This window comes from Oncorhynchus mykiss, chromosome 1 (assembly GCF_057628025.1).
Source record: "Oncorhynchus mykiss isolate SJ-2025 chromosome 1, ASM5762802v1, whole genome shotgun sequence".
Classification (NCBI taxonomy): domain Eukaryota; kingdom Metazoa; phylum Chordata; class Actinopteri; order Salmoniformes; family Salmonidae; genus Oncorhynchus; species Oncorhynchus mykiss.
The window spans coordinates 11,247,763-11,260,228 of record NC_143022.1 but is presented as its reverse complement, the minus strand read 5'-3'; the positions used below and the strand labels follow the sequence as shown (position 1 = coordinate 11,260,228).

The following is a 12,466-nucleotide window of genomic DNA, read 5'->3' as shown; positions in this document are numbered from 1 at the left end:
CAAAAGCTTATGAACAAGGTTAAACATTAGGCAGAGTTTTCATGGTAATCTGATTAAATTGTCAGTAACATGATCTTACCGGGTCAAACATGCCCTCACGAATCCCCCTCCATTGCCTGAAAACAATATTGTTATAAATGTTGTCATATCAGGATGCGTGGCAGAATAGTTTTTATTTAATTATTTGCCTGATCGTGAAGTTATACTTGCTTTGTGTCAGTTGTTTTGGCAAAATTGCAATGTGACAACTTTTCTAGCAATGACATTTTTTTTCCGATTGATCAGTTTCTAATTTGATCCTATTTCCTTGAAGGTGTGATAGTACCAAAGAAAACAGAACATACTTCTCAGTTAGGTTTTGAAGGAAGTCCATAAGTGTCAGATGTTCCACATTGTTGAGCTTTCCCTCTTCTGTGGTTTCCATCACTGAGGTTGCTCTGCTCCTGGTAGAATTGCTCTGCTCCTGGTAGAAATGTAATTATATTGCAAATAATCAAACTTAATAAACAACAAATATCATACTGAAATAATTATTAACTATTAAAGAGTGGAGGAGCATTGGCAACGTTGGGCCAATTAAACAACTGCAACACAACAGAGATGGTTGTGGTATGTCAACATTGCCAATGATAGCATCACTATAACATTTTATTGGATTAATGTTGTAATATGAAATGACAAGGTCAACTTACCATCTCATTGACAGCTTCAGAGGTCAGGTGGTCATCCACCACACAGACAGGCAGGTCTAGAGACTGGGACAAGGCTCTATGGTCATAAGCAGGAGAGAATGGAAACATTATCAGAGCAGTCCCAATGGCAGAATCTAACCACTGTTTTCATGTCATAGACTCACTTAGTAGTTAATACATGGCCACAAATAATGAGCGGTTCAAATAGATCGGCTGGGGACTTGACCCTACAAATGACTCCATGAATGACGCCTGACCTGCCCCATAACAAGTTCTTTCTTATTAGTCTCTCTCTCTTAATCTCCACACGAATATCTAACTGGACTGAGTGTAAGTGGCTTTACCTGACTGTCTCAGTGTCAGAAACATCATAGTCTTGTTGTTCTATGTCCTCCAGGGACATCTCAGCTACAGCAGACGGGTTAAAGCCCGGGATGATCTCTCAAACTGAAAATAATGACTGTTTATGTGAACTGAACCATTTACAGTGGCTTGCGAAAGTATTCACCCCCCTTGGCATTTTCCCTATTTTGTTGCCTTATAACCTGGAATTAAAATAGATTTTTGCACTGTCAACTGTGGGACCTTAGGTATGTGCCTTTCCAAATCATGTCCAATCAATTGAATTTACCACAGGTGGACTCCAATCATGTTGTAGAAATACCTCAAGGATGATCAAGGGAAACAGGATGCACCGGAGCTCAATTTCGAGTCTCATAGCAAAGGGTTTGAATACTTATGTAAATAAGGCATTTCTGTTTTTTTCGGTTTTAAATTGCAAAAATGTCTAAACTGTTTTTGCTTTGTCATTATGGGATATTGTGTGTAGATTGATGAGGAAAATGTTGTATGTAATCCATTTTAGAATAAGGCTGTAATGTAAAAAATGAAATGTGTAAAAAGTCAAGGGGTCTGAATACTTTCCAAATGCACTGAAGCAGTCTATAAGATATATCTTATTACAGTTTAGGCCTACCTTGTTATTTTATTCCATCTGGCAATATCATATTAATGGATTAAATCTATTTAGTTTGTTTTGTTGCTAGTATTTTTATTAATTGTTTGAAAATACAAGTATTATCTACTTTCTGAAGGACAGCCAAGTTGATAGGCAACATAGAACCTACAGACAATTATGACATCATTGGAACACATGCACGTGTCACAAACACCTTTAGCCCAAAAAAGCAGTGTAGCAGTGCTGCCCAAGCTGGGGGCAATACACTTTTATTAGGCTTTTATTCAGATTCACAAACAATGCTCTACTTGAAGTCAATGAGTAAACATGTAGCAACATGGCTGAGCTTTAACGTGTAAGTAGAAGTTGACACTAACCATATGTATATTCCTAAAATGCTTGCCCTAAATACCAGTCTAGAACCCAGGTATGTCTCCTGCTATTTATAGTATCTTTCAAGTACATCTTATTACAGTTTAGGCCTATCTTATTATTTTCTTCCATCTAGCAATATCATTTTAAGGGCAAATACACACACGTGTTGTAGGCCAATGAACTCCATAGTTTTAGTTATAGTCGTAGTTTTTCCAGGACAGCTACACCACCCGATGTTACAGGAAGGCCATAAAGATCATCAAGGACAACAACCACCCGAGCCACTGCCTGTTCACCCCGCTATCATCCAGAAGGCGAGGTCAGTACAGGTGCATCAAAGCAGGGACCGAGTGACTGAAAAACAGCTTCTATCTCAAGGCCATCAGACTGTTAAACAGCCACCACTAACATTGAGTGGCTGCTGCCAACACACTGACTCAACTCCAGCCACTTTAATAATAGGAATTGATGGGAAATGATGTAAAATATATCACTAGCCACTTTAAACAATGCTACCTAATATAATGTTTACATACCCTACATTATTCATCTCATATGTATACGTATATACTGTACTCTATATCATCTACTGCATCCTTATGTAATACATGTATCACTAGCCAGTTTAACTATGCCACTTTGTTTACATACTCATCTCATATGTATATACTGTACTCGATACCATCTACTGTATCTTGCCTATGCTGCTCTGTACCATCACTCATTCATATATCTTTATGTACATATTCTTTATCCCCTTACACTGTGTATAAGACAGTAGTTTTGGAATTGTTAGTTAGATTACTTGTTGGTTATTACTGCATTGTCGGAACTAGAAGCACAAGCATTTCGCTACACTCGCATTAACATCTGCTAACCAAGTGTATGTGACAAATAAAATTTGATTTGATTTGATTCGATTTTAATCAGAGTTTATAATAAGGAAGGGGAATTCTGTAACAGTTTATGACATCAAAGGTATGGCAGCTATGGAGCATCATTTTCAAAACAATGTCCAAAGCGGGAAATCATTGGATGTGATTCATTCGATTCTATGCAATTTCATCTTTGAGGACTGACATGGAAGCAACCATTACACAACCCTGAACTCAATAACCCCACCCCAGTTTCAGAAGAGATATCAAACCATATCTTGTCATTCTGTATTACATCCACTGTGCCTGGACAGTGATGGATGGCTATATGGAGCATCCTTGTCCATCATGTTCAGTGTGTTAGTGCTCTCACCACAGCGAGGCAGCAGAGTACCAGTTGAGGTAGGTGCAGGCAGAGCGTAGTAATTAAAGGCAGTGGTAGCCTATCCATCCCCATATCAACACCTGCAGCATCTCATGACACGCGCTCACACTCCCCCATTTACCACAACTTCCAAACTAACTGGACCTAAAACAATGTGTAACTTCGTGGCAATTCCAAGTCAGGATCACACCTAATACCAAATAGCTAAAGAGGATAAACCACAAATAAATTCATGTTTCCTAAAACAATGTGTAACTTCGTGGCCATTCCAAGTCAGGATCACACCTAATACCAAATAGCTAAAGAGGATAAACCACAAATAAATTCATGTTTTGTAGGGGGGAGTTGACGATTATGTGGTGGTTGTTTCACTATCGATGATGAAATTGCATTAAATCAAAAGAGTCAGACCCAATGATTTACTGTTCGTAAGGACAGAGTGACTAGTAATATTGAACATTATGTCGAAATGTAGCTAGGGGAGTTCAAGATCCAAGATCACATTTTCTTTCTATGGATTAGCCCATCTGTCAAGTGTTGGTTGTCCAGTAAAAAACTCAAACTTCGATTTAAGATTATCAATCAGATTCTGTTATCAATGTGAATCTGTGAACAGTCTTGTGAATCTTTACTAGAGTCCCCATTAGCTAACGCTATAACGTTAGCTAATATTCCTGTGGTCCAACACCAATTGATAAGACATTACAAACAATTACAAATGAAGACTTTACAAACATTTAACAAGTAGACAATACAGACAATTAAAATACCTGACATTCAACATTCAGTTGATGCTTTGTAGGTGATGCAATAGCTGTAAACTATAGAGCTCGTGGCCAAGGTGAGTTAAGTGGCTAGAGTGGTTTCCTGTATGCCCATGCTGCACATAGCCCACCCCAATGCACTAGTTAGCCTAGTAAACAAGCCTATACCCCGCGGGTAAATTGCCACTATTCACTGTTACAGTGGTCAGAGATCACAGCCAGAAGCCTACCACCACCAACGGGCTACAACTGTTCAGTATTGTTGTCTAATTTATGGACATCGTCTATGTGACTTTTTTTTAAATTATCAAGTAGGCCCAACACAGCTTCAGAAGATGTAGGTACATTTGACCAATATTCATGTATCCATTTTTCAGTTAGCATGGTCATGTTTCCTTTCACGTGAGAAATATTAACCAAAGCATCATTTTCCCTTGCTTATCTCCTTCAAAATACTGCAAGCTACAGAGCTATATAAATAATGACTGTATTGGCATGATTCCATACCTTATTATTGACTTCAATTGGAGGTGCAATTCACTCCTTTTGACGAGTAGGTTTGGTCCTCATTTCCAGAGAAAATGTGCAACAGTTCTACACACACATATTTAACTGTCTGTTTTCATTACATCATCAGCTACCTTTGTTACATCACAAAGCCAGCTGGCTAAATCTGGCACATTTACAGAAATACAGTAGATTGTCCCTGTCAAATACATTTGATAAAAAATAAATGTCCAAAACAAACAGTGGTGGAAAAAGTCCTCAATCAGTCAGTTGTAAACAGTATGACTCAAGTAAATGTGAAAGTTGCCCAGTAAAATACTACTTGGGAAGTATTTGGTTTGAAATATTCTCAAGTATCAAAAGCCCTTCAGGAAGTCCAGGGTCCAGTTGCAGAGGGAGGTGTTCAGTTCCAGGGTCCTTAGCTTAGTGATGAGCTTTGTGGGCACTGTGGTGTTGAATGCTGAGCTGTAGTCAATGAACAGCATTCTCACATAGGTGTTCCTTTTGACCAGTTGGGAAAGGGCAGTATAGATCACGATTGATATTGCATCATCTGTGAATCTGTTGGGGCGGTATGCGAATTGAAGTGGATATATAGGGTTTCTGGGATGATGGTGTTGATGTGAGCCTTGACCAGCCTTTCAAAGGCTATGGGGTAATAGTCATTTAGGCAGGTTACCTTCACTTTCTTGGGCACAGGGACTATGGTGGTCTGTTTGAAACATGTAGGTATTACAGAGGTTGAAAAAGTCAGTGAAGACACTTGCCAGTTGGTCCGCGCATGCTCGGAGCACACGTCCCTGTAATCCATCTGACCCCTTGTGAATGTTGACATTTTTAAAGGTTTTGCTCTCCTTGGCTACAGAGAGCGTTATCACAGTCGTACCGAACAGCTGATGCTCTCATGCATGCCTGTGTTGCTTGCCTTGAAGCAAGCATAAAAGGCACCTAGCCCGTCTGGCAGACTTGTGTCACTGGGCAGCTTGCGGCTGGGTTTCCCTTTGTTGTCCGTAATAGTTTGCAAGCCTTGCCACATCCAACGAGCATCAGAACCGATGTAGTAGGATTCAATCTTAGTCCTGTATTTACGCTTTGTGTTACGCTCGTCGTCGGAATGAGGAGACCAAGGTGCAGCGTGTTAAGTGTACATCTTACTTTATTAGATGAACACCAAAAAAACACCAAAATATAAACAAACATAATGTTCTGCAGGCTACACATCATACCTAAGTATGATCCCCAATCAGAGACAACGATAGACAGCTGCCTCTGATTGGGAACCATACCAGTCCAAACAAAGAAATAGATCACCTAGATTGCCCACCCTAGTCACACCCTGACCTAACCAACCACTTTGCCTGTTTGACGGTTAGTCTGAGGGCATAGCAGGATTTCATATAAGTGTCTGGATTAGTGTCCCGCTCCTTGAAAGAAGCAGCTCTAGCCTTTAGCGCGGTGTGGATGTTGCCTGTAATCCATGGCTTCTGTCGGGGATATGTACATACGGTCACTGTGGGCACGACGTTGTCGATCCACTTATTGATGTAGCCTGTGACTGAGGTGGTATACTCCTCAATGCATGTGGATGAATCGCAGAACATATTACAGTCTGTGCTAGCAAAACAGTCAACATATGACAACAAATGAATGCAATCTCATTTAATGAGGAAAATTATCTTGGGTTGGAGAAGCTTCTAGTGATGGCTCTATACATTCTGGTGAAAAGGGAGGGTTTGCGACTCTTCTCTTCAGGTGGGAAGGAATATGCGATGTCATTTCCCTCTGGAGCAAAGGAGCCATGAGAATTTGTCCTCGACTCTGAAAAGAAAGACCATCCAGTATGTCATGGGTAACAATTCAGAGCAGAGTGCAATGTCTTTCCAAATGAATTAGTTGAACGCTAAAGTAATAATATCTTAGTCTTGAATGAGCAGCAGCAGGGCTTACCTGTAAAGTACACAGTAGGGGAAGTGTTCTGAGGCTGGTACTCCATAGACTTTTGAGGACAGTGGTCCTTTCTAACTTTCTTGGAACCCTGTTTGGTGGGAAAAGGCACATTAAAACAAACTGTTATATATCTTAAAGTACAGTATATCAACTGCAAAAAGGCAATACAATGCTAAAATACTGAATTACAGTGCCTTGCGAAAGTATTCGGCCCCCTTGAACTTTGCAACCTTTTGCCACATTTCAGGCTTCAAACATAAAGATATAAAACTGTATTTTTTTGTGAAGAATCAACAACAAGTGGGACACAATCATGAAGTGGATATTTCAAACTTTTTTAACAAATCAAAAACTGAAAAATTGGGCGTGCAAAATTATTCAGCCCCTTTACTTTCAGGGCAGCAAACTCTCTCCAGAAGTTCAGTGAGGATCTCTGAATGATCCAATGTTGACCTAAATGACTAATGATGATAAATACAATCCACCTGTGTGTAATCAAGTCTCCGTATAAATGCACCTGCACTGTGATAGTCTCAGTGGTAGGTCCGTTAAAAGCGCAGAGAGCATCATGAAGAACAAGGAACACACCAGGCAGGTCCGAGATACTGTTGTGAAGAAGTTTAAAGCCGGATTTGGATACAAAAATATTTCCCAAGCTTTAAACATCCCAATGAGCACTGTGCAAGAGATAATATTGAAACGGAAGGAGTATCAGACCACTGCAAATCTACCAAGACCTGGCCGTCCCTCTAAACCTTCAGCTCATACAAGGAGAAGACTGATCAGAGATGCAGCCAAGAGGCCCATGATCACTCTGGATGAACTGCAGAGATCTACAGCTGAGGTGGGAGACTCTGTCCATAGGACAACAATCAGTCGTATATTGCACAAATCTGGCCTTTATGGAAGAGTGGCAAGAAGAAAGCCATTTCTTAAAGATATCCATAAAAAGTGTAATTTAAAGTTTGCCACAAGCCACCTGGGAGACACACCAAACATGTGGAAGAAGGTGCTCTGGTCAGATGAAACCAAAATTGAACTTTTTGGCAACAATGCAAAATGTTATGTTTGGCGTAAAAGCAAGACCACTCATCACCCTGCACACACCATCCCCACTGTCAAACATGGTGGTGGCAGCATCATGGTTTGGGCCTGCTTTTCTTCAGCAGGGACAGGGAAGATGGTTAAAATTGATGGGAAGATGGATGGAGCCAAATACAGGACCATTCTGGAAGAAAACCTGACAGAGTCTGCAAAAGACCTGAGACTGGGACGGAGATTTGTCTTCCAAGAAGACAATGATCCAAAACATAAAGCAAAATCTACAATGGAATGGTTCAAAAATAAACATATCCAAGTGTTAGAATGGCCAAGTCAAAGTCCAGACCTGAATCCAATTGAGAATCTGTGGAAAGAACTGAAAACTGCTGTTCACAAATGCTCTCCATCCAACCTCACTGAGCTCGAGCTGTTTTGCAAGGAGGAATGGGAAAAAATGTCAGTCTCTCGATGTGCAAAACTGATAGAGACATACCCCAAGCGACTTACAGCTGTAATCGCAGCAAAAGGTGGCGCTACAAAGTATTAACTTAAGGGGGCTGAATAATTTTGCACGCCCAATTTTTCAGTTTTTGATTTGTTAAAAAAGTTTTAAATATCCAATAAATGTCGTTCCACTTCATGATTGTGTCCCACTTGTTGTTGATTCTTCACAAAAAAATACAGTTTTATATCTTTATGTTTGAAGCGTGAAATGTGGCAAAAGGTCGCAAAGTTCAAGGGGGCCGAATACTTTCGCAAGGCACTGTATATAAACAAATAATATCTCATACATTCAAAAGCAGTGTTATTCATGAAAAATCTGTACTTATACCTTTATGTTAAAGCATATCTTGCTGAACATGGTTTTCTTGCTTTTCTTGGACTTGAAGATGGGGATCTGCCCTCCAGTACTGCTGATGCTATCCCTTACCAAATCCAACATCCCTTCTACAATGTCACTGGTGGCCATGCTGGTACCCGACTCAAAAGAAAATTTGGCATTGGCTTTGGTGATCATTTGATGACTTGAGCCAACTGATAAGGCATCCATCATTTTGTTGACCATGACCTTCGTGAGCTGATTCATTGTGTCACTATCCTCTGGCTTTCTCTGATTGAGCTGGATAGGAAAGACCATGCAAGTAGAGGTGCTTGGTTCATTCTGGACTGAAACATCAATGTTGATATTTTCATACTCATCTAACCACTGTTTTAGGAAGCCCTTCACTGTCTCTTCGGCAAATATCTGGAGAAGCTGAGAGGAGAGCTTCCTGGATATGGCACGTTGTTCCTTTCCCCATTTCAGCCTTGAAAGAATGGAGTCTGAAGCACTTCTGGCTGCTGCCAATGTTAAGACCTGTGGAGTGCTGTGGCTGTCCTGAAGGGCTATCACTTTATCCACAAATTCATGACTGAAAATGTGGATGGTCCCAGTGGAAATTATTTTTCTCAATTTCCTAACAGCAGATCGGAGGTTGTCAGGATGAGAAGCACCCTGTCCATCTTCCTGTGTGTTCTCAACACTTTCCACCATTTCGTCCACTACCACCCCAGCAGCTTGCCTGACTTTGTCCACAAAGGATGGGGGAAGTAAGTTCTCTGTGTGAAACAAGTCCTGAATGATCAAGTTTCTTAAAATGGGAAAGTCACTCTGAGCAGATAGTTCAGTGGGGATGGGAGTACCGGGCAAGGTGAAGTCCCATTCTGACTGCTTTGATTTTGAAGTAGGTGTTAGAGAGATGGAGGAGCGTGAAGAAGAGGTATTTCTTGTATTTTGGCTGTCAGCACTCCTACAACGGATCGTGCCAATATCCTCCAGCATGGATCCTGAGAGCTTAGTGGTTTTAGGTAGTAATTTGTGCGGAATGTCCACACAGGCATCGTTTCCACCAGGTGTAACACTGCTCTGGTTGACCTCAAGATGGCAGAGACTTGCTCTTTGTGAAGCAGGACCGCTTTGATATGTAAATATTTGGATTGAACCAAGTGTTGTGTCTGACATTTGAAGATCTTTTCTGAGAAACTCCGTAATCTTACTTTGCAGACTGTAGTAGATGTTACGAGCGACAGACCATATTATTTTCTCAGAAACCTGTCCAGTGGTGAGCAGGGAGGTTCCAGATACCATGTCAGATGATTGGGTGGTCTGGGTGAGCTCCTGCAGATCTTTCACTATGGTTTGTATAATATCAGTAGATGTGGTGGATGTAGATACAGACTGGAGGTACTTATCTGTTGTACCTTCCTCCACAATGTTAAATGATCTAGAGAGGACCTCACTCACTCCTTTCTCAGCTTTGGTTTGGAACTCATGACTAGAAAGTTTTTGGAGGCTCTTTGTTGAAAGACTGTGGGAAGATGCAATGCCTTTGGAGGCAGCCGTGCTGCAATCTAGACTTACTGGAGAGGTTCGCTCAGTAGAACCTTGGAGACGTTCAAACATGTCTTCACATGGTGTTGGGGACCTTGACAAGGAGATGTCCTTCAGCTGAGACAGAACATCACCTACCAATATGTTGACCTCAAGGGACATATCAGATATTTTCTTTCCTACTGTGGAGAAGCAAGGTGCATTTGATGTCTGATCCTCGCATGAGGTCAAGATTGTTGAAATGACCTGTTTGGTACTATTGTTCATTAGACCCTCGTCTGTTTCAGTCCAGAGAAGTTTTGAACTCTCGCTGACACCCATGTGTAGAGTCACTTCCTGGTTCAAACTGGGCAAGTGAGGCACACTCTTACTAGCTTGCGTCAAGTTCTGGCTTTCCAAACCAAGGTACTCCTTAGTCACAAGATGTCCAGAGTCCTCTGTGGGTGTATGGCTAGACATTCTTCTCTGCACGTCTGACCTCCGCCGGTGAATGGTGAAGCCCTTTAATGTCTTCTTAATATTTTTATATAAACTAGTAGTAGCAGACCAGATCCTGCTCTTTCGCTTTTGTGCATTTTCCTGGAGGTCAGGTTCTCTCTCCTCTACTTCTGCAGGTTGCGCCAAGCTCTGCAGGTCTTCCACAAATGTGTCAATGATGCCAAAGGCAGCAGAAACTGCACAAATATCCTTTGACAAGGTTCTCTGGTTTTGAACGGAACAAGACCTGGATGCTACAGAATAAGCAGGCTTTGCACTAGTTAAGCTACTGTTGGACTTTTTAACTAGGAACTCACTCACTGCTTGAATGGTGTCTCTCTTGAATTCCTCACTTGATAGTTGTTTCATGCAATCTAACAGACTGGTCAAAGAAGCTGTGGCCTTACTTCTGCTGTCCTCAATTTGACAGGGGAACTCATATACTATTGGTGATGAGGCCCTGGAATGGGAGATATCCCCAAGCTGAGCCAGAACGCCCTCTACAAATTGTTGTCTCTCAATAGAGAAGTCTGATCCTTTTTCTCCAACAGTGTACAGGGGGTCCTCCTTTGACATCTCAGTCTTGTACAAGACCAGAAGCTCTGAGATGACTTCTTTGGTGCAAGTTGTGATGTTGTCATCAGATGTGACAATGCCCTTTAGGGCAAATCTCTGAAGCTTGCCGAAATAATCTTTCAAGTTGTTTTGGATGCTGTGGTAAATGTGAACAGCAGCAGACCAGGCACTCTTCTGTTGGGGACTCTCTTCAGATTCAGCCAAGGACTTCATATCTGACACGAAAGTCTTAACAACTACTGACGCCGTTGAGCCCACTGGGTAAATTGACTCTGTCTTTACAATGCCAGACAATGTTTGACTTGATACAGCACCTGTTAACTCAGACTGAACGACTGAACTAGGAAAGCTCAAACTACTGACTTTTTTGGCAAGAACTCCACTCACTGCTTGTATTGCTGATGTTTGAAACTCCCGGCTGGAGAGTTTTTGGATGCTCTTAGATGTGAGCGTGCAGGAGGAACCAGATTCACCAATATTGTAGCTGCTCTCGTATTTCCTTATCAGGGCATCAAGATCGTCAATGAAGCCAACATGCGATGCCAAAAACGTGATCTTGTCCTTCAGATCTTTCAGCAAATTCTGTTCGTTCTCGTCAACAAAAGCCACCATTGTGTCAGAGATCATGGTCATGACTTGCCCTGTTAGACTCTTGCTCTCTTGGTCAACTTTTTCAAGTTTAGCAGCCAGCTCTCTCACCATGCTCTCAGTCACCTTGGTCTGTGAGTCTCCCCTTACCGGTGTCACTTGAGAGGTTTGGCTAGCGGAGGCACTCTTAACGACTACTGATACGGCCGACTTGACATCTTTAATCACTCCTGCCATTACAGCAGGGGTCATCTTCGGAGAGCCTGCACTTCCAGATGGAGAATTGGACATGCATGCAAGTTTGGAGAGAGATCCTTGCAGGCTGTCCTGCACACAGGTGATGAGGGTGTCCTCTGAGACACCTAAGAGGACTTGTAGCGAGTCAGAGTTGGTTGTCTTCTTCTGCACATCAGACAGAGAGGTTCTTGAAAAAAAAAACAGAAATCATCACAGTCAAACAAATAATATGTAATGCTGTGAGGAACGTTGCTCTGGTGGAGGTGTGTCAAACACATCTGCACCATTGAAAATAGTGGGGGAATCGTTGCTTTTGCTCTGGGAAAACACCTTAGTGTGGTGGAGGTGTGTCAACCACATCTAATAATAAAAAATAAGAATTTATTCAACTTCTATAGTTCTTTTCATTACAGAAAGATAAAAGAGAAAAGCTTCTGCCGGTTTGGAGAAGAAAAAAAAGACTAAATTATTCTGTTTTAAAGTCAAATAATATGATAAATTAGAGTACTTTTTTTGTATAAGTAATTTGTATTGAAACTGGCTTGTACAGTTGAAGTCGGAAGTTTACATACACTTAGGTTGAAGTCATTAAAAGTCGTTTTTCAACCACTCCACAAATTCCTTGTTAACAAACTCTAGTTTTGGCAAGTCGGTTAGGACATCTACTTTGTGC

General features: G+C 41.3%; 2 protein-coding genes across 5 annotated transcripts in view; one reads left to right on the top strand and one right to left on the bottom strand.

Annotated features, from left to right (window-relative positions):
* LOC110506706 (uncharacterized) overlaps positions 1-11,997 on the bottom strand; it is a 78,353-nt gene extending 66,356 nt beyond the window's left edge. The window contains exons 1-3 of the mRNA XM_090182308.1: positions 8,377-11,997; positions 345-457; positions 80-116 (exon numbers count right to left, since the gene is read on the bottom strand). Coding sequence (XP_090038434.1) covers positions 80-116; positions 345-457; positions 8,377-11,847 — 3,621 coding nt within the window. The 5' untranslated portion in view covers positions 11,848-11,997. The remainder of the gene's footprint in view (positions 1-79; positions 117-344; positions 458-8,376) is intronic.
* The window catches only part of LOC110532571 (actin-like protein 6A), a 758,238-nt gene that overhangs the window by 120,148 nt on the left and 625,624 nt on the right, over positions 1-12,466 (top strand). The gene's annotated exons all lie outside the window — the stretch shown is intronic.